We start from the raw sequence: 23509 nt of genomic DNA, 5'->3' as shown, positions 1-23509 counted from the left end.
AAGAGATAGGCACACCGATTTCACAGTCATCTACAGAAAAGGTTGATGAAGAAGAGCTAGAATTGCCACAAACACCCCAAGCAGAGCCACAGCAGCTCAGACGGTCTACTAGGGAAAGCAGACCTCCAACCAGATTGACATATGCTCAGAAAGGCAAAGCAACTCAAGTTGAAACCACCAACTATGCTCTTATGACTACCATCATGGCTACAGAAGAGCCAGTGTACTTCGAAGACGCAATAGACAAACCAGAATGGCAAACTGCTATGAATGAAGAAATGGATGCTTTGTACAAAAATAATACTTGGGAATTATGCGACCTTCCACCAAGAAAGAAGGCCATAACAAACAAATGGGTATACAAAGTAAAGTAGATGGAAGTATTCAAAGATACAAAGCCAGATTGTTGCAAAAGGATTTGTACAGCAATATGGTCAGGACTATGATGAGACTTATGCTCGCAAAGATGGATTCTTGATATCACTAGCGACACTCAGCAGATGGAATGTGTATCAGCTCAATGTCAAGAATGCATTTCTCAATGGTTATCTAGACGAGGAAGTCTACATGCAACAACCAGCAGGTTATATAGCCATCTTAAGAAAAGTCTCTACGACTTAAAGCAAGCACCCAGAAGTTGGTACAGCAGAATTGACAAGTATTTTGTTGATCTGGGATACATGAAGTCCAATGCAGATCATACTGTCTACTACAAAGTTCAAGGGGAAGACATCACTATTGCATTTTGTACATAGATGATCTGATTGTGACTGGAAGCAAGGATAGCTTCATTTGAATGCTAAAACAAGACTTATCTGCAGAGTTCGACATGAAAGATCTTGGACTTATGCACTATTGTCTTAGTATTGAGTTCTAGAGAGATTCAGACAGCACCTTCATGAGTTAGCTCAAATATGTTGACAATCTCCTGAAGAAGTTTCATATGGCAGATTGCAAGATTGCAACCACTCCCATGAAACACAGTTTGAAACTTACAAAAGATTCACAAAAGCCTACAGTCAATGACAAGTACTACAGGTAGCTCATTGGATCTCTTATATATTTGACTATCACACAGCCAGATATTTGTTATGCAATAAGTTCACTTACACAATTTATGGAAAATCCAAAACAGTCTCTTTGAAATGCAGCCAAAAGAGTCTTGAGATACATCAGAGGTACAAGACAGTTAGGGATAGAATACAGAGAAAGTCATCCACGGTTGCATGGATACTATGACAGTGACTATGCCGGAGATCGTGAGACCTAAAGATCCACACATGTTAATCTTGAGGGAAGGTGTTGAGAGATCACGCTCAACATCATGTTATCATATGTGCATAGTACTAACCCAATAGAGTGCTATAAAGGAAAGAGTTAGATGCCCTAACCCTAACCCTAAATAGGTTTATATATATTCTACATTTTCAACTAAATCTAGTGTACAGTTAGTCATTTGTGGTGTGCTCTCTAGCTGTGCCCTCTCTCCTCATCTCCACTGTTCTCCTCTCCCCTCTTCATATTTTGTCAGCTCCCAGCTTCTCAAAGGTGAGCAGCCTTGACCTCCCGAGTTATGAATGTCATGAAGCTCCTTCCTATAGCATCTTTGATGTCTTCAGGCTTTGGATCTTTTCCCTTTATCACCTTCCACAACTTCCTTGTAACCTTCCACACAGGACAGTTACCCTCATCCGAGTTGCCCGCTTCTCCACGTTCCTAGAATAGACTTAACACACATGCAATAGAAGACAACCACCATCAATCCCTCACTAAGACACATCTCTCTAAATCTTGATCACCCTCCTTCTCACACCGGTACTTGTCCTTCCCATAGGAGATGATTTCTACAATCTTGAACTGAGATCTCCTTCCAAGGGTTCTCACCTTCAAACTTCACGCATTTGTGAGTCTTCCTCAGGGCTTTGATAGCATGTTAGAAAATAGAGATGCAAGTTGCTTGATGTTGCCAACATACTCTCGGACCGGCAGAAGATTGCGTAACCACTGCTAAGAAATCGTACATCGCTAACTCATATCTCACTCTCAGCCAAAGGTGAGGTACTATTGTGTACGATTCCTTGACCTCCTTGCTACTTCTATCCGCAGCCAATGGAGACGCAGGAGGCTCATTGATTCCTAGTTCTTTGGACCTTCTTGTTGCTTGTACTACAGCCCAAACCTAAGATGCCAAAGACCTAACTCTACAATGCACTGCCCTTCACCCTGAATAAGATATATTCTTTTGTAAGACTAGAATATTTTCAATCGTACAAATTCATATTTTTGTTGTTCTAAAGTCCAAAATAATTTTTAGTTGTTGGGGCTTCTGCACCAGCATAAAATATTTCAATATAGTTGAACTACTAGAAAATGGAAGCGAGAGAACACGAAAGAATGGAACTGAAGCAAGTTGGAATGAAATTGCAGCAACACAAAATGAACTACAAAGCTAGCGTGGTCATAGAGACAAAATCCTAGAATGAATCCTAAACAGGGTCCATAGTTCCCACAAGTTTCGGAAACTGGGAAACAAAAACGGGCGGGAAACGGTGTTCCAAAGTTTCAATCACCAAAAGAAACAGTGGAAACGGAGTTTCGGTTTTTTAGGTTAATAAAATATACTCTATATATATATATATATATATATAATAATACGTATGTCATACAACAAGGCCTGACAGGACAACAAGGAGGAGAGGAGAGGGCAAGGGCAGTACTCACCTATTCGAGCTACCATACACAAGACTGAAATGTCCGTCTTCCACATGTTCCAGTTTCCAGAAACTATCTTTGAATAACTTCAGATCCAAAACCATTCCCTGCAAATCACAATATCCAGAATACGTAAAGCTATGCGGCCAAACTACCACAATCAAACACCACTTCACATTAAAACCATCTTAACTTGCCAAAGTTGTTTGATGTAAGCATAAATATATAGCACCTGGCTGTCAGGAACTCTTTGCTGATATGCCATGCTGACTTGACCAATACCTCCATCCACGTGACCAAAATGCAAATTATATATGTGAATTGTGTCCTTAACAGTCCCCTTCAAGAAAATGAGGAAGAGAAAGTAAACAACAACGGGCCCTCAGCATTGTAATTAGTCATACTTAAAAGATAAAAGATTAAAAACCATACCAGCATACTCCTAAAGAGGAATGCTATCTGTTGGGATCCACTTCTTAGCCCATGTTCTTGCATCCACATCATTTTGGGTGTATATCCTGTGCAAAGTCACAAAATTCCAAATAAACTAATGTTAGTGCCAAGCATCCCACGATTAACTCTATGCACCAGAATTTCAATCAGAATTTCAATTAGAATTTGATTGAGGATCACCAGGAAAACGAAGGCCTCAGTACAACCACGGATTGTTCAAGCTCTATGCCTCCTTGAATCCATGTAATGCATTCAAGACGCAAAAACAAATAAGAATAGAATATTCAAGTAGGTGGGTGACCCAGTAAATACTTGTGTATTTATGTGTACGAAACTGTAATAGGAAATCAATACCAAAAGAGGCCCTCTAGGTCACTGATAATTGGATATGCTTCCGTCGACTTATCCATGAACCTCTCCGTGCACAAGCCACCATTAGGACAAGGGACCAGGGGCACCATGACAATCTTTGCCATGGAGCAATCACATGGTCGAACATTTTGTATAACTTCCGAAAATGGAGACTCTTTTGACAGACATAAGAAAAGAAAGTGCTACTGTGATATGCCTGGACATCTCGCAAGAGGAAAAGTCCAATGGAGACAAGTTTTTTTTTTTTTTTGGCAAAAAGAGACTTCTGTTAAGTATTAAAGAAAAACCGTTAGAGCAAGCTCCATACGGGATAGAAATAGAGTGGTTTAAAACCCACGATATTTGGATTGGATGGAAAGAGCATACACTCTCTTTTTTAGATAAGGACACACAATTTTGTATTCAATGTGATAATATCCCCTCTTCTCAAGGACCTATTGTATATGCGATGCAACTTCAGAATATAATAAACACTTCACATTATGATGTGTATCAGGGTGTTTTGATTCCGCTTTCTTCATTTGTTGTCTCCGTTAATAATAATAATGATTTAACAGTGTTTGAACACCATGAATTGAGAACGTTGTTGGATGATTTCATGGATGTATCCCTTGCTCAACTATCGGAAGGTTTACCTCCAGAATGGGCAGTAGATCATCGCATAGATTTAGTACCTGGGGCTCAACTTATTAGTATTCCACCTTATAGGATGAGCCAACTTGAGGAGGATGAGTTAGCTTCACAGCTACAAAATTATCTTAATATGGGCTATATTCGCCCAAGTAAATCACCTTGGGGAGCACATGTCCTCTTAAGAAAGAAGAAAGATAGTTCGTGGAGAATGTGTGTAGATTATAAACGATTGAATAAAGTGACAATTAAGAATCGATACCCTCTTTCTCATTCCGATGATTTGATAGACCGTTTGGCCGGAGCGAAGTATTTCATGAGATTGATTTGCGTACGGGTTATCACCAAATCTGTATCTATGCTAAACACATAGATAGAACCGCATTAAGAAAAGGTATGGCCACAATGAGTTTCTTGTATTACCTTTTGGTTTGACCAATGCTCCTGCTACCTTCTAGCAAATGATGAACGATTTGTTCCGAGATTTTCTGGGTAAATTCATTGTTGTGTTCTTAGATGACATCTTGTTATATAGCCGAACGCTAGAGGATCACATCGGACACCTCCAGATTGTCTTAGTTATACTAAGACAGCATAAGCTCCATGCCAAGATGAGTAAATGTGACTTCTTTATGAAGGAGATCATTTACTTAGGACACAAGATTTCTTTTGAAGGTATTAGCATTGATCTAGATCGTATCCAAAAGGTTTTGGAATGGCCCATTCCTCAGACAGTAAAACAACTTCGTTCTTTCCTAGGATTCACAGTTTTTTTACGGAAGTCTATGCGTGATTACTCGAACATGACGGCACCCTTGACCAACATATTGAAAGGTCGTGGACGCACGTCTACCCAGTCGATCTCTTGGAATGATGCATTGAACAAGGCTTTTGAAACCTTGAAGTTAACTATCAAGGAAGCACTCATTCTTGCATTACCCGATCCTACCCGGCCTTATGTTTTAGAGGCCGATGCGAGTAATTTTGCGATTGGGGCAGCTTTATTCCAAGAGGGAAAACCTGTAGCCTTTGAGAGTAAGAAGCTAGACAACACCCACTATCGTTGGCCCACACTAGAAAAAGAACTCCATGCACTTGTGTATGCTCTAAAGGTTTGGAGACACTACTTGTATAATTTGAAGTTTCTTGTATTGACTAATCATCAATCAATCAAGTATGTGTGTGATGGGTCTGAATTGAGGGGAAGAAAGGCTAGATGGACACAGTTAATGCAGGATTTTGATTTTGAAATACGTTATCGAAAGGTTTCCATGAATAGTGTGGTGGATGACTTAAGTCAAGTCAAGTTTGTAAATGCTATGTCATTTACGAAAATATCCTACAACCTATTTCAATCCTTGAGAGGGCTTTGTGCAACTGATAGTCATTTCAATTCTTATTGGCAGAAAGTCAAGGATGGGAGCTCCATGGTTGACCACGACTCGGGGATTGTACCACCTACAGTACAAGCGGTGGGAGGTCAGTGGATGATTAGGAACAGCTTGTTGTTCCGGAATGGAAAGATATGTGTGCCAGATGTTTCGGATCTTCGATCCAAGATTTTCTAGCAATGTCATGATGCTCCTACTGCTGGACATCCAAGTATACATCGGACTCTGTCACCTTTTATTGGCCTAAGTTGCGTGCATTTATTAAAAACTGTGTGGTAGGTTGTCGGCTTTGTCAGGTTACTAAGGTAGAATGCCTTAGATAGAAGCGCGGGTTTATTACAACCATTGCAAATCCCGGGTGATAAATGGAAAAGTATTTCCATGGATTTCATTATCGGTTTGCCTAGAACGCGCAAGGGTCATGACTCTATATGGGTCATAGTGGACCGTTTGACAAAAATGGCTACATTCTTACCTACTAGAGCAACCATCTCAACTGTTCAACTAACTCACGAGTTTTGGACCACTTGTTTAAGCTGTATGGTTTGCCGTCTGACATAGTCAGTGACAGGGACTCAAAGTTTACAAGTAACTTCTGGACACTTGTTTTTGAGAAGTTGGAAACTACTCTAAGTATGAGTTCCTCAGATCATGCACAATCTGATGGCAGTACAGAGAAGGTCAACCAATTGGTTGAAGATATGCTTCAAGCATATGTTTCTAAGAGGCAATCTTCATGGGAAGATTATCTCCCCATGATAGAATTTGCTTAAAATAGTCCAAAGCATTCAAGTATTGGTTACAGTCTTTTTATGCTTATGTACGGGTTTCAACTTAAGTCACTAGTTATGGTTGGGTTCAAGGGAATTCAAAATGATGCTGCAAAGACATTGTTGCAAGACATGCAAGAAATGTTGATGTTTGCCAAGGAGTCTATTAGAAGTACCCAAGATCAAGACAGATTTTATGCTAATAGACATCGTTCACCTAGAGAATTCTCTGAAGGAACGATGGTATATTTGCATATTCCCAAGGAATCCAAGAGCCTAAGTACTGGTCTGGTGTGAAATTATCCCCCAGATATTGTGGTCCGTTCAAGGTTATTAAAAGAATTGGACCAATTGCATATAAACTAGAATTGCCTCCTCATGTTAAAATACATCCAGTGTTTCATGTCAATAGATCGAAAGAGTTACTGGGTGCGAATGATCAACTTGATTCTCCTCAAGAAATAATAGAAGTTATAGATTTGACTTTTTTCCCACACATACCTGAGAGTGTTCTTAAATTTCGTGAAAGACAAATTCATGATAGAACTATCACGGAATACAAGATCAAGTGGAAGGATCGTGTAAGGAGGATGCAACATAGGAGACATTACAAAACCTCCAGAGGATATTCTCAGGATTTTTAGCGAACTCAGGAGTGAGTTCTTAGAGGAGGGGAAGTATGTCATGTGCACGGATTGGTATCTGAAGTGTACTGGGGTACACAAGACTAGCTCAAGTAGCCTGGGGAGGCTTAGGGCTAGGCAGGCTTCATTCTCGGGTTGAGTGACAAGGTTACGAACCACTTAGAAGTCTTCACTATTTTTGGCGCATTGGGCCCGAGTCTATAAAAGGGACCCAGAGGTTCAGTTCTCAGAGAGCCGATGGGAGCAAGTCTCGTTCCCAAGTGCTAGGTCTGATCTTGGATTGAGTCGCGGACACACGCCTACATCTTAGCGTAGCCCAAGGCCCAGCAGCAGATCCCAAGCCTCTAGGCACCACCTCATGGTATGGGACACCAGGCTGGTTAGGATTTGGTTGGGAGTTCGTGCCAGTAGCTCAGCTCGCGGCTTGGAAGTGACATCTCCTAATTCGGGATCGCATCCCGTAGATGTCATGGTTGGGTGGTGAGCAGCCTGATCAGAAAATGCAAGCCTTTTTAATAGATCGTCGAAGGCAATGTCCAACTGCAAAGTAGCAATATCCATATGTTTGAACATAAAAACAGATGCTTTAATGGTGTCAAAGTATCATCCTCTAAAATTAAAGCAAATCTAGAAAGATCCATTTTATCTTAAGCTTTCTCCAACTGAAAAGAAAACCAACATCAATGAAAGAAAGACATTTCCACAGCAAAAATCAAAAACCAACATGGTAACTTGCTTGATGATTAATTTTGAAAACACTCAATGAGCATGGACAATACTGGCATCCTACAATAGCATTATAAAAGGGCATAGAGGAGAAGAATAAAACGACAGTTAAAATTATCAAATACTAGCCAAAAAACAAGTTGTTCAAAAAGATAGATTTAGCAAAACCTGCCTGATAGATCTTCTCTATACAGATTTAAATTCAACAACCGGCAACGATCACAAAGATCCCATATCCTGAATGTCCCATCTTCGTAGAGAGCAAAAAGCGTTAATCTCTCTTGAATAAACCACAACCTTAGGTTCTGAAGAGGACCAGCTGTTTTGACCCTGTTGGCAGTTTTTGTGGGATGGTAAAAAAGTGATATTTGCTGAACCCAACAAAGCAATCAAATAATAGATCAATGCTGCAAAGTTTGCAAGTTACCTGGTCACTAGTCCCCACAAACGCCCAAATCTGGCATCACCATCTTTCAACTCGAAGCACGTGTCTGACAACCAAGGAAGGTCATCATATCACTACCAACAGAAAAATCAATTAGGCATGCATTTACCACTTCCCTAATATATGATTAGTAACAAGAAGCAAGATTTCTTGACCTTCAAAACTGGGTCAGTTCCCTTGAAGGCGAACAGGAAGGCCCTTACAAATTTCATATCACATTTCTATGCGCTTCCAATCAAATGCAGTTTGACCCCACACGCAAAGCAATAAACATACTCGAAGGATGCTTCTCTCTCTCTCTCTCTCTCTCTCTCTCTCTCTCTCTCTCTCCAATCTCCCTTCGTCATAGTACAGCCCGTACAGCAGAGGCCGTACAGCAGCAGAGCAGCCTTTCGTCCAGGTCGTCACATATCAGCAGAGCAAAGGGAGGAGACCTAATACACCTCAAACTGGGCTGATCCACTGGCCCAGTTTGAGGGGTTAGCTTCAGCTAAGGGGTCCATATGCATAGGCTACTATATTGGAGTCCCCCTCTTTCACTAAGATGAAGCAGTTCACCACCACACCAGTCAGCAAGCCCTCGTACTCTGACATTGTAGCCTCATCAACGACACCCAGCCCATATGCACTATACTTTAAGCGGAGGTTTAAGCGGAGGATTGGATCGGACCCGCAGGAGCAAATCTACTATCTACAGCAGGAAGTAAGAGAGCTCACGCTTATGGTAACAGCTCTCGGGAAGAAAGTGAAGGAGATGGAAAATAATGGTAAGCAGGATATCATTGCTGAAATTCTACAAAATTCCAGCTCATCTGCACCAGCACCAACGCTTGTGTCCGCGGTCGAAGAGATGATCACCACTCACGTCAGCTCAGCCAACAAAAAGGTGGCTATTATAGCCAACAACAAAATCAGCGAAGCAGATCTTTATACAGAGGTAAAAGAGCAGGACAACATAGCAAAAATTAAGAAAATATTGTGCATTGGGGGGCTGCCAGAATATTGCCTTGGCTGTCCTCTTGATGATTTTACTAAGGGATACACAGAAGAAGAAAAGTTCATGTGTCTCAAGAAGGAGATACCACCACAGATAGAATGGGATGAAACTGACATCAATTGTATCTCTCAGAAGGGAACACAAGTACAAGTTTATTTCACAGAGAGGACAGGAAGAACCAAGATTCTCCGACAGACAAACAAGCTGATAGGTACACGGGTATGGATATCTGAGGAGCTCACTCCGACTCAGCTCAAACAAAGGAATGCTGAACTTGCAAAAGTGAAGGATGCACGCAAAGTTGGAAAATGGGCAGTCTATCGTGATGAACAAGCCCTGATTTGTGATTTCAAAACTAAACCCAAAGACTCTCAGTCTTGAACCGATGTTATTCAAGCCATTTTTCTAAGATAGAATTAGTAGCTAGTTATGCATCTAAATAATTGGGGCTGAGTTGCCTTGAGCACTCTCTCAACTCTCTGGATACCTAGATGTATTTGCAACTTTTTGGGTGTGTACCTTGTCCCATAGACCTGTGAGGTCTCCGGACGTAATAGATTCTCTCTCTCTCTCTCTCTCTCTCTCTCTCTCTCTCTCCCTGACCCGACCCGACGATCGGAGCACGACACACGAGACATCGAGGGGACACACTGATCACTATGGGGGACCTCCCGTCATTGTTTAGACCCGGGATACGTCCCACGGGAGTCACGGTGGCTCTGGTCTTGCGTTGAGCCTCGTCCAGGAGACCGAGACGCACGGCACCCCTTGACGAGCACTAGCGTCCCATCACCGGCTATGCACCAACCAGGGCGACATGACATACGGAGGATTCCGCTCCGCTATAGTCCTTTTCTTTTCATTGTTATATCCAGATGTATTTGATTATGTATGATCAGACTTAGGATTCAGCACGGGTGATGATGCTCGTCTCAGTAGCTCCACCCTTACTGTGATTTGTATCAGATTTTCTTTCAGTCTCATAGACCCATCGGTCTTCCGAAGACTCTAATAAAATCTGTCTCTCTCTCTCTCTCTCTCTCTCTCTCTCTCTCTCTCTCTCTCTCTCTCTCTCTCCCGATAGTCAGTGGCTACACATGGGAGTCAGCCTTCAGGGATGAGACGAGGGATACAGGAGGAGTTTGAGGATCACGCGGGGTCACAGTATTGTATAGGTCCTCCCTCGCTAGAGGCATCTCCATTGAGAGGAAGGACGCACACTCCCAATTCATGTGGATCCGGATCCGACGCACAGCCACTCGTGACCTTTTCATAGCAATATGCTACTTCTCGCCAGACACATCCCACTTCACCAGAGTGGCACCAGAGGAGGGTGAGACATCGCCATATGCACCCTTACATCAGGATATCCCAGACCTTTCAGCCCGCGTGGAAGTTCTCCTTATTGGGGACTTCAGCGCCCGGACGAGCACGCTGTAGGATCGAATGAAAGAAAGAGTGCAAGTAGCAAAGAGTCGCACGAGTCTTAGCCGTCACGTCAACTAGGATAGATAGAAAAATGAAGCCTACAAAGTACTTGTACCTAGACCTAGGACTAAGTGTCCTAGGTGTCACATAGGACTCAGTGTCCTATGTGGCCTAAAAGACACTTACACTATAAGTGCCTATATTTATGCCTACAAGGCACATACCATGGCCTATAGGGCATCACTAGAACCACCAAGAGATGGCCTACAAACCCCCCCTCCATGGGATGGGCTGAAGTATTCTGAAAACGTCTCAGAATACCTGGTATTTTTTTATCATGGTGACACATGTTCATTCAAAAGGATATAGCCACCTATGAATGTACAAGGGATGACAAATCATGTAACAAAGGGAACCAAGTGTAAAGCCTGTCGGAAGACTTCGAACTTGGGACGAGGAAGTGCCTTTGTAAACATATCTGCTATGTTGTCCTTTGTGGGAAGATAGGACAACTCTATGTCTCCTACTGACAACCGCTCCCGAACATAATGATAGTGAACTTCAATATGCTTGGTACGCACATGAAACACTGGGTTACGCACAATGGCCAAAGCACTCTGGCTGTCAGTGTAGACCATAGTGGAGTATGTCTTGCGAATACCAAGATCTGTAAGTAACCGTCGAAGCCAAACACTCTACTGTAGCGGTGAAAGCTGCCCTGTACTCAGCCTCACAACTAGATGTGGCAACTGTTGGTTGCTTCTTGCTAAGCCAAGAGATACATGAATTACCAAGCAAAAAACAATTGCCGGTATGTGACACTCTGGTGTCAAAACATCCTGCCCAGTCACTATCCATGTAAGCATGCATGGTAAGTGAACCCTGATCACCATAGAAGAGGGCTAAATCCTGAGTGCCTCTGAGATATCTGAAGATCTCTTCACTGCCTGCCAATGCTGTGAACTGGGCATGTGCATGAATCTACTAAGCTGAGATACTGCATACTATAAGTCAAGGCTGGTGTGACATAAATAAATAAGGCATCCAACAGCCTGCTGATAAAGAGTGATATCACATGGTGGGCTCCCATCATGAGCTGAGAATTTGAAGCCAGAGTCCGGGAGTAGAGATTGGCTTGCAATCATCGAACTGAAAACGATCAAGGAGCTGTCCAATATACTTGGACTGTGACATCATGATACCCCCCTCAACATGAGCAAACTGAATGCCCAAATAATAGTGGACCTGTCCCATGTCTGACATTTCAAAACCTGCTGCAAATCAGCCTTGAAAGCTGCAATATGCTGAGTATCTGGGCCCATGATGAGCATATCATCCACATATAAAATCAGCACTAAAAAATCAGATCCACTCCCACGGACATAAAGAGTGGGTTCTGTGGGGCTATTCTGAAAACCAAGAGATAGTAAGTGTGCATGAATTTTGGCATACCATGCCCTGGGTGCCTGCTTCAAACCATAAAGGGCTTTTCTAAGCCCGCATACCTTGTTTTCAGAATTAACAACCTCAAAGCCAGGAGGTTGTGTGACATAGACTTCTTCCTGCAGATCCCCATGAAGAAAAGCAGTTTTGATGTCAAGCTGGTGCACTTGCTAATGATGATGGGCTGCAATGGCAATGACACATCTAATGGTAGTAATCCTTGATGTGGGAGCAAAGGTCTCCTCAAAGTCAATGCCTTGTTGTTGGGCATACCCTTTTGCAACAAGACGAGCTTTGTGGCGATCTATACTGCCGTCAGATTTTCATTTTTATTTATAGACCCACCGGGTACCAATGGCATGCTTGCCGGGAGGGAGATCTACTAATTCCCATGTGTCATTTTTGGCAATGGATTCTAACTCAGCTCTCATTACATCCATCCACTCTTTGCTGTCAAAAGTGTCTTTATGGCACAAAGGCTCTTCACTGCAAGCTGTAGCAAGGAGTGCAAACTCAAGAAAGTGACCATGCATCTGTCTATTCCCTGATCTTGTCCGGGCAGCAAGAGGTTGATCTTGTTTGCTGTCCCTCAATGTATCAAGAAGCCATCTGGGAACTTGCCTTTGATGTCTATTGACAGCTCTTTCTTCAATCACTGCATCATGAATAGTGGGATCGTTTTGTGCTGGAAGAGAAACCTGCAAATCAGCATGGGGTACTGGCTGATTATCGCTTGTTGGAGGGCCTACAAAAGGCTCATGTTGCTGGTCAAAGTCCCCCTCTGAGGGAGGCAGAGGTAACCAAGAGTCAAAGGCATCAAACATGTCAACTTCTGGCTTAGCTTTGCAGTCCACAAGAGGAGAAGCCGAATGTTCAGCAAAGATTACATCTCTACTAACAATAATCTTCCCAGTATTTGGTTGGTATAACCGATACCCTCTACTCTCCTGACTGTAACCAATAAATATGCATTTGATTGCCTTGTCATCAAGCTGATGTCTCAGCTGAGATGGTACATGAACATATGCAAGAGACCCAAAAACTCTCGTGTGTGAAAGTGAAGGCTTCCTGCCTTTCCATGCGTCATAAGGTGTAACAGTCCTCAATGCCCTTGTAGGTGATCTATTCAGTACATAGTTGGCACACATCACTGCATCAAGCCAAAATTTATTGGGCAAGGACTTGGCCTTAAGCATGCATCTGGCCATCTCCATAGTGGACCTATTCTTCCTTTCAGGAACAAGATTATGCTGAGGAGTGTAAGGAGTAGTGCATGAGTGAATAATGCCCCGTGAAGACACAAATGCATCAAACTCCTTTGACATATACTCTCCCCCCCTATCTGTGTTGAGGATGAGAAGCTTGCATCCTGATTCATTATCAACCATATTCAGCCACCTCTGAAAGCATGAGAAAACTTCAGATTTGGCTTTTAAAGCATATATCCATCAATATCTTGTGAAATCATCAATGAGAGTCATGAAATATTTATACCCCCCAATGGCATTTGTCCTCATTGGGCCATAGACATCACTGTGCACTAGCTGCAATTTCCTTTGTGAGAGTTTTGGACAATTCTTTTGAAAAGGAAACTGATGCATCTTACCCAAAAGACAACCCTCACACACATGTTTGGAAACTGTGCGAGTTTGAGGTACATCATTTGCCATCTGCTGTGAATGTAGCTTTGCAAGAGCTCTATAATTGAGATGACCCATTCTCTCATGCCAAAGATGAGTTTCAGCAAGCTGTGAATCTGAAATAGCAAATGCTTCAATAGAAAGTGCAGCTGAGTGATGATCAAGGTGATAAAGCCCCTTTTGCAAAGTGCCAATGAGAACTATGGCATTATCATCACGAAGATCATAAACTAGGCATCTGTAGCCATCAAAAATCACTCTGAAACCTGAAGTAGCAATTGCTGAAATTGAGATCAAGTTGACTTCAATTCCAGGCACAAAGAGAACATTTGTCAAAGTGACAGGATGACTTGAAACAGATGTGAGCTGCACATCTCCAATTCCTTTTACAGCATATGAAGCATTATTAGCATATGTGACAGTCCCCCCTCGAGGTGCATCTGCTAAAGAATGAAACAACTGTCTGCAACATGTGACGTGCTTGGAGGCACCACTATCAAAATACAAAGATTGAGCATCATTAGCAATAAAGAGTGCATCAGCTTTGGAGGGATCAAATGAGCAATGGACAGCCTGGTTTTGCTGGTTTCAACACTCCAACAAGTGTTTGAAACCTTTCCAAGCACTTCTGTCACGAAAAACCGCATTTTGTCGCGAGAAGACCGCACTTTGGAGCAACTCTCGTGAAGGAAACTGTTTTTCAGTGCATTTTTCAGCCTGCTACAGCAAAAAACAACCACACGCAAGCATTTACAGCATCTGTACAGAATTCTGAACCTGTCAACAACCTTTTTATTAAAAATCCGTACATGCGTCACATGGTTGTGATGCCAAAGCACATGCCTTGATTGCTCTTTCAGTGAAATGGGTTATTATCCCTCATATTCGGTCTTGCAAGACAGCTAAACAAGCATGGGATCAACTTGCATATACCTAGATGAATCCAGGAACATTCCCAAACTCATCCTCTAAAAACACAACATAGTGCAGTTTCAATCTCATGAGAGTCACTCACAAGGTTGAAAACCATAAACTCCATCATGCATAGCAGGGACTAGCTACTATGACATCCCCACTGACATCATCGGCGCCCAACAGTGGGTGTAGACCATAGTATAAAAATATGCTCTCACACATACCAATCCACACACCCACACATACTTGAGCATCCATTTATACAAAGTCTTCGTACTGAGTTTCTGTCGGCACTCCGGAGGTGAAGGGCAGACTCAGCCATGATGAAGGCTAGCACTAAAGGAGAAGGCTAATCAAAAGGTAGTCCAAAATCAACTTGCATCTTTGTATCAGGTGCAGAATGAGGCGAGGGTTGCCTATCTCTGCAGGCAGTTGATGCCTGATTCTCAGCTGGTTTCTAATACCCTTGATGGGTTGCTTGATTCATATCAAGGCTTTGCTAGAGGTTGGTTGCAAGGGGTGATGCCAATCATTTCTCATTTGACCAGCTTGTTGCTCTTCTTCTTCAGGAGAAGCAAAGTCGTGTGAATCGCAATGCTACTATGGCTAATGATCAAGCATTTGTTGCCCATCATAAACACAAAGGTAAAGGCAAGGTTTCAGCTGGAAAGCCCTCTCATTCCCATGCTGATCATTCACATGGTGCCTCTTTTTCAGGGGATAACAAAAAAAAGAAGAGATGTAACTATTGCAGGAAACCTGGGCATGATATTTTTGAATGCAGGAAGCGCATAGCATCTGAAAAGAAAAAGAAAGAGCCTGGTCTTACAGTATCTGGTTCTTCTAGTGCAAAAGATCGACATGAGTCCGCTAATTTCGCACAAGACCACCATTGGGCTTTCTTGGTTACATGTCAATATAATCCTGATGTTCATGATGCTTGTATGGCAGTTTTAGATGTTCGTGATGCTTACATCTAAGGGGGGCAGTGTCACATGTGCCAATAATGCATCATATACCATGAAAGGTATTGGGCAAGTTACTCTTACTTCTGTCTCTGGTGGTATTGTCACTCTAGAGCATGTGCTTTATGTTCCAGGCATTCGTAAGAACCTCATTTCTATTTCAGCCATTGCTACATGTGGCTTTCAAGTTATTTTTTATGGTGTGAGGTGTGCAATGTATGATGTTACACATGCCTCTACCCTGGTTTTGACTAGCACATTGTCTAGCCGTCTTTACAGACTTGATGCTTATGACAGATGTTCAGATGATGATGCTGCACTTGCCGATGCACATGCCTTTGCTATTGATTCTACCATGGCAGATACTCATTTGTGGCATGAGAGGTTTGGACACCTCAATTTTGGAGCCCTGGTGAAGTTATATAAGGAAGATATGGTTGTGGATCTTCCCCAAATGCATATGCCTACCAAACATGTTTGTGAACCATGCTTACTTGGTAAGATGCACCGTGCCGCGTTTCCCAAGGATGGGAGAGTTGGTGCTTCACGTAAGCTTTATCTCGTTCATAGTGATGTTTGTGGACCCATGAGAGTTGTAACTCTTGGGGGGTTCTACTATTTTATTACTTTTATTGATAATTTCACCAGGTACACTTGGATTTTTGCATTGAAATCCAAGTCTGATGTTTCTTCATGCTTCAAGCACTTTATTGCCTTGGCTGAGAATGAAAGTGGGCTGCACATTGCTCACATTAATACAGACAAGAGGGGTGAACACATGTCGAAGGAGTTTGCTGTTTTTTTGGCTTCCCGTGGCATTAATCATCGATGCACGGTGCCTTATACTCCTCAACATAATCCCGTGGCTGAGCGGAAGAATAGATCAACGATGGAAATTGCCAGATGCATGTTGAAAGGAAAACATTTTCCTAATAAGTTGGCTAAGATATATGGATCAGTACTAGAGAGGGAGATCAATAGCCACACAGAGGGTCACGAGCAACGGGCACTTGGGCAGGCAGGTTTTCGGAGATAGCACTCCACCCTCGACCACATTTTCACCCTAAGGGCTATTATTCAGGAGGTGAAGTCGAGGCATCAGAAAGTCTACACTTGCTTCGTAGACTTTGGTAAGGCATTTAATACTGTCCCACGCTCTCATCTGATCAGAAGGTTATAGGAGTTGCAGCTCCCAGAGATCATGATTTGGGGCGTCATGAGTCTGTATGAGTCCATCAGAGGGAGGGTACGTGCAATAGAAGGCCTATCATTTTGGGTTCAGAGCACTATCGAAGTAAAACAAGGGTGCCCCCTATCACAGACTCTTTTTGGCCTCTATATCGATGAGATCACTTCTTTTGTCGATCGCCTAGGTGGAGAGGGTTCACTTTTGGCTGACCTGATGATGCATATATTGATGTACGCCGATGACATAATCCTCATATCATCCTCAGTAGAGGGACTGCAGAAACATCTAGAGGCTCTAGAGATGTTCTACAAAGATAGGGAGACTTGACAGTTAACCTTGGGAAAACCAAGGTTATGATCTTCAATACCTCACAAGCAGTGTCACATTGCCATAGCTTTACATACCGTGATGAGCTTGTGGAGATAGTGCAGTCTTACCCATATTTGGGGATAGAGTTCACCGCACCAAGTTTCACGATGATCCATGCGAGTACGGCACAACTCACACGAGGACGAGATGCTCTGACCAGACTAGAGAGGCGATGCTTCCAGGCGCACTTCCAGGACCCTCTGATGAAGGGTTGGCTTTTTCACACGTTGGTGAGACCGATTGCCATGTATGCATCGCCTTTCTGGGGGAGTGATATTTCAGTGACAGAGTGGAGGAGATTCGAGAGGCTACAGGTGACTATGGAATCCAAGATGATCCGAAGTAAACCCTCAGTTCCCCATCAGATTTTACAGGCAGAGTTCACAATGACGTTCCTCCACAGAGTCTGGGCCTTACCCCAGTGGAGATTACCGAGATGAGAGGGACCAGAGCACACACGATCTAGGTTCGGTCTATCTCAACCCTCCTCAGAAGTGACCGCTAGAGACGAGGCATCACCCTTGACATAGCCCACCGGATCCAAAGATCGAGGAGACCACACCCTCCCCCACTTCAAGCGACAGATACAGATATGAGAGCTCCTCACATCTCATCAGAGAGCCACTAGGTTACCTGGATATACGGAACCTGAGCATGTACTAGGAGTGCTAGCTCTGAGCACCCGATGTTGAAGATGGAGCAAGAAAGGATGCAAGAGAGTAGAAAACAAAACGTAGGGTGCAATAGATAAGATAGCAAAACTACAAGTATGGAGGTGGTTTTGTCTAAGTGACAGAACCACACTAACCCACTAACTGTGGTGAGGGAGGAAAACCTCTAGTGAGGGAAAAGTGCCCCTAACTCAGTTACGGATTACATTGATCATTGCCTAGAATATGCCAATAATTCTAACACCCCCTTGCAGTGCCAATGTGATGATGTACAAGGAAGTAATCAATCACAAAAAGGAGATAACTTCAGGGCACTGCGAAATGCCTCAAACTTCTCACGTGGAGATGCTTTGGTAAAAATGTATGCAACATTGTCACGTGTTGACAAATAGATCATACTGATCTCCCCTGCATGCAACTTCTCTCCGACATAATGATAATGAACCTCAATGTGCTTCGTGCGAGCATGAACCATAGGATTCTTTGCCATTGCTATAGCACTCTAACTATCAGTGAGAATTAGAGAAGGACCCTCCAATAAGAGACAACGATCAGCAAACAAACGATGCAGCCAAACACATTCAATTGTCATTGTGAAAGCTGCCTTGTACTCAGCTTCACATGAGGAAGTAGCCACAGTAGATTGTTTCTTTGCTCAGCCAAGAAATGCAAGCTTTGCCCAAAAAGAAACAATTACCACTTGTGGACTACCTAGTGTCATAGTCTCCAGCCCAATCTGAGTCACTGTAAGCATGCATCTGCAAGTCACTCCCCTTGGGAAACATCAAGACATAAGACTTTGTGCCTTGCAAGTAATATAAGATGCATTTTACAGCCTATCAATGTGTCGTCTTTGAGCTGTGCGTATACCTGCTCACCTAAGATAATACAAAATATCAGGCCATATATTGCACAAATAAATAAGAAATCCAACAACCTGGCTGTAAAGTGTGGTATCCACTGATTCACATGCATCATACATAGTAAGCTTCAGCCCTGGTTCGATGGGAGTGGTTGTAGGCTTACAGTCTTGCATGTTGAATCTATCCAAGAGCTTTTGCACGTACTTGGATTGAGACATAACAATGCCACACTTGTCTTGTATGAATTGGATCCCCAAATAGAAATTCAACATGCCTAAATCTGTCATGTCAAATTCAGCTTTCAATTTAGCTTTGAAATCTGCAATTATTTACTCATTTAACCCTGTGTGCAGCATGTCATCTACATAAAGAATGATGGCCAAAATATCCCCCCCATTCCTTCTTGATGTAGAGGGTGCATTCAGTGGGACATATACTCCCGCCCTCTGTGGTGAGGGGGGAAAACCTCTAGTGAGGGAAAAGTGCCCCTAACTCACTCACGGATTACATTGATCACTGCCTAGAATATGCCAATAATTCTAACACCCCCCTGCAGTGCCAATGTGATGATGTACAAGGAAGTGATCAATCACAAAAAGGAGATAACTTCAGGGCACTGCGAAATGCCTCAAACTTCTCACGTGGAGGTGCTTTGGTAAAAATGTATGCAACATTGTCACGTGTTGACAATAGATCATACTGATCTCCCCTGCATGCAACTTCTCTCTGACATAATGATAATGAACCTCAATGTGCTTCGTGTGAGCATGAAACATAGGATTCTTTGCCACTGCTATAGCACTCTCACTATCAGTGAGAATTAGAGAAGGACCCTCCAATAAGAGACGAAGATCACCGAACAAACGACGCAACCAAACACATTCAACTGTCGCTGTGAAAGCTACCCTGTACTCAACTTCACATGAGGAAGTAGCCACTGTAGATTGCTTCTTGCTCAGCCAAGAAATGCAAGCTTTGCCCAAAAAGAACCAATCACCACTAGTGTACTGCATGGTATCTTACTCTCTAACCCAATCTGAATCACTATAAGCATGCATCTACAAGTCACCCCTCTGGGAAACATCAAGCCATAAGAGTTTGTGCCTTGCAAATAACGGAAGATGCCTTTTACAGCCTGCCAATGTGTTGTCTTTGGGCTGTGCATATACCTGCTCACCTGAGATACTGCATACTGAATATCGGTCCGTGTATTGCACAAATAAATGAGACATCCAACAGCCTAGCTGTAAAGTGTGACATCCACGATCCACCTGCATCATACATAGTACGCTTCAGCCCTAGCTCGATGGGAGTGGCTGTAGGCTTACAATCTTGCATATTGAATATATCCAAGAGCTTTTGCACGTACTTGGATTGAGACATAACAATGCCACGCTTGTCTTGTACGAACTGGATCCCCAAATAGAAATTTAACATGCCCAAATCTGTCATGTCAAATTCAGCTTTCAATTTAGCTTTGAAATATGCAATTATTTACTCATTTAACCCTGTGCGCAGCCTGTCATCTACATAAAGAATGATGACCAAAATATCCCCCCCATCCTTCTTGATGTAGAGGGTGCTTTCAGTGGGACTATTGTGTATCCCCTTACTTGCCAAGAAGGCATGAATCTTCGCATAACATGCACGTGGGGCTTGTTTCAGCCCATATAAAGATTTATTCAGCTTGCAAACTTGAAGTGCATTGCCCGAAAGTTCAAAGCCAGGAGGTTGTTTGACATAAACCTCTTCCTGCAAGTCCCCATTAAGGAAAGCTGTTTTTATGTCCAACTGATGGTGGACATTCCAAACAAAAGTTACAGCCATGACAATAACTGATCCGATGATAGTCATCCGAGTTGTAGGAGCAAAAGTCTCCTCATAATCTATGCCCTTTTTCTGAGCATAGCCTTTGGCAACCAGCCATGCCTTGTACCTATCAATAGACCCATCTCGCTTCCTTTTCACTTTGAAAATCCATTTGGTACCAATTGCATGTTTTCCTGGTGGTAAAGGACATCCCAAGTCTGATTTTTCTCAATGGACTGCAATTCATCCAGTGCACATTATCCTTGGCTTATTCAAAAGTTTCAGGTTCTCCTTCATTAAGAAGAGTACCTACATAAGCTGATTCAATAGAAAGAGCCCCCCCTACGTGCCTTGCTGCACTATGAGTCCTGCCAGGCAAAGGTGCCTCAAGTCTACTCTCCCTGAAAGTCTGTAGCAACCAGTTCGGAACTGTTTTTCCTACATGTATCTCTTGAATCTCTTGCCTGACAACATCATCCACTGCATGTGGAGGAACAAAATCAGCATGTGGCTGAATCGGGGCATGTGGAGCAGCTGGAGGCTGCTGTAAATGCTGATTTTCAGCATGAGCGTCAGCTGGGGAACCAAAAGCACTAGGAAGCAACCCCTTAAAAAACATCATCTGAAGAAGCTGGAATAGTGCTCTCTCTCAACTTACGACTTGAAGCTACCAGATCTTTGGACGATTCATAATGCTTGAAATGTGAATCTTCTCAAACCTTTTCAGGGAGATGTGCCAGAACTTATGCCTTCTATGTATAGCCAGAAGTTGGGCAATCATCAATACCATGAGAAAGTGATCTGAAGTGGATACCCCAATGGAAATGCATACTAACCCACCTCTATGTAGAGCCCAACCATCAACATAAAATCTATAAATCCGTGCATGAATAGGCATCTGCGGCCTCCTGTTTAACCACACAAATAGGAGTGACTGGCTGAGTGTGAAAGGCATCATCAAAATTGATGATATCTAGTTCCAGAGCAGAAATTGGCACAAAAGGGAAGGAAAGTCAGAGGTAAAGTTTCTCTGGTTTGTATGCAAAGTGGCTGGAAGAGGGTGATCTAGCAGATACACCTCAGTTGTTTCAGCTTTACTTGGAAGCTTTTTGGCTTGAGCCAACTTCGGTTGTGGCTCCTTCAGGCTCAACAGAGCGTAGGTCTGGAGCATTGCCTGATGCTCAAGAGAGGGGTAGTACCTCTATCTCTTTGTTGCAGACAGGCTCGTATATCTAGAGGTCGCTTGGTGACATTGTGTTTCACCTAAGGTACTGTTTGCTGCCAGTACATCTACCTTGGGACTTCTATGATCAATATACTAGTCACTATGAGGTTTTTGCATGTATATGGATTGCTACCCTAGGCTCCTACAATCATATATGCTATGACAGTTTGTAATACAAGCTTTAATAATGGTATATTCACATGTATTTTAGATTCAATTAAGGACGCTTGCCATGTTTCAAGAGAGGGACATGTCACGAGAGCGTGATTTTTGGCACATGCATGTTGGCCTGCATGTGGGCAGGACCCACAGAAAAAAAGGAGCGAGAGCATGGGTTGCTTTATGTGCTAGAACCCCTAGCAAATTGTGCCTTGGGGGTGAATTTGGGGGTTTGGGCCCAAGAGGGGGCAAATAACCCTTAGGATCCTCAAGTTTGTCATTGGTTTGGTCCCACTAGACAGGGCAAGGGGCAGCTGAAGCTTTAAAGTTGACCAACTAGGGCTTAGGGGCAAATTAAAGCCCAAGGGCCAAATGAAGACGTGGGCTGCCATGTGGCAAGCCCATGCAAATGCAAATAGTAAGGATAGTGTTGGAAGGCTCCAGGAAAAAAAAAAGGCGAACGTAGACGATGGCGACGGGACATGGACTGGGGGAAAGAAAAGAAAGAGAAGGCGTTCGCACGTCGCATATAATGTTTGCGTACGGATCAGTCAGTGGTTGCACAACGCAATTGATAGTTGCGTACAAACCAGTACGGTAAATGCAAGGAGTAATTAATGGCCACGTACGAAACACGAACGACTGTGTACAATGCGGCTGTGCGGATCTGAGCAGCTAGTGTAAGGCACAATTAATGCCTGTGAACGCAACGTACGATTGTGTAAGGCTGAACGGTGCCTTTGGGTCAATTGTATAGGCTACTGCTGAAGGACTGTACGAACTGTTAACAACGGGCTAGCAACTACTTGAATTGCAGGTTTGCGAGCTGGTGCATAGGCCTTAGGAGACGCCACCTGGCTGCCAGAGAGTGATTGGTTGTGTACGTTGGCATTGCTACTTGTCTGGAGAAGGTTTCCACATGCAAGGTGTGTATTGGCTCATGAATGAGCTTGGATGAGCTCCAAGATGGAGAAGAGAATCACACATGCTTTATTGTGCTTGCTATTTTGCTAAGGATTGTTTTGGAGAAGGCTAGTTGACAGGGTGGTCTACATGGGATGCTTGCAGTTCAGGATTTGATCTCATAAGTTATGGGCAGTTCATTTATGCTTTCACCCATGCCCCAGATGTAAGAAGGAATGTATCCTTTACGTAGCTTGGAATTTGGGTCTCTCAATTAATTAAAGAAATACCGAAAGGGGCGCCAAGGATTGGGACCACTCTGTGTCTTTGTCTTGGTGCAGGGGCACTCTAGCTCTCAGTCTACTGGTAATACTTTTGCTGAATTGTAAATGTAACAGTGTTGACTGGTTACTTGTTAGTATTACTGCCCTTTAATTTATTGGAGGCCGGCATGCCCTAGAGGTGAAGCGGGGATACCTGATGGATTCTATGGATACTAAATCGAGATCCACCCAGCTATGAATAGCAAACACACATAAAATATAAGATCGCCTCACATATGATATGAAATCCAGAACTCAAACAGAAACGCATGAAGAAAGATGCGACCAGTTTATTCACACAAAATATTTCTGTATGCAGCTCGACTTGGACACAGTTCGACTTGAACACAGGACTTTGCCGCACCTCTACTGAGTTTGTTGGCAATACAAAGATAGGATGTGACTCTCTGTGGACTCTACAGCAAACTGGCTGCAAGAGAAGACATCTACATATAATGACGACGACT

At 43.1% G+C, this 23509-nt stretch overlaps 1 protein-coding gene across 2 annotated transcripts in view; it reads right to left on the bottom strand.

The window, feature by feature from the left end:
- SAR1 (SUPPRESSOR OF AUXIN RESISTANCE1) overlaps positions 1-23509 on the bottom strand; it is a 171878-nt gene that overhangs the window by 130196 nt on the left and 18173 nt on the right. For both annotated transcript variants that reach the window (XM_087375403.1, XM_087375404.1), the window contains exons 4-8: positions 8126-8189; positions 7871-8028; positions 3145-3230; positions 2945-3052; positions 2722-2819 (exon numbers count right to left, since the gene is read on the bottom strand). In XM_087375403.1, coding sequence (XP_087231529.1) covers positions 2722-2819; positions 2945-3052; positions 3145-3230; positions 7871-8028; positions 8126-8189 — 514 coding nt within the window. The remainder of the gene's footprint in view (positions 1-2721; positions 2820-2944; positions 3053-3144; positions 3231-7870; positions 8029-8125; positions 8190-23509) is intronic.

This window comes from Dipteris shenzhenensis, chromosome 6 (genome assembly GCF_047967505.1).
Source record: "Dipteris shenzhenensis isolate YYH24624 ecotype China chromosome 6, Dip_SZ_1.0, whole genome shotgun sequence".
Classification (NCBI taxonomy): domain Eukaryota; kingdom Viridiplantae; phylum Streptophyta; class Polypodiopsida; order Gleicheniales; family Dipteridaceae; genus Dipteris; species Dipteris shenzhenensis.
This window is presented reverse-complemented; position numbering and strand designations above follow the sequence as displayed.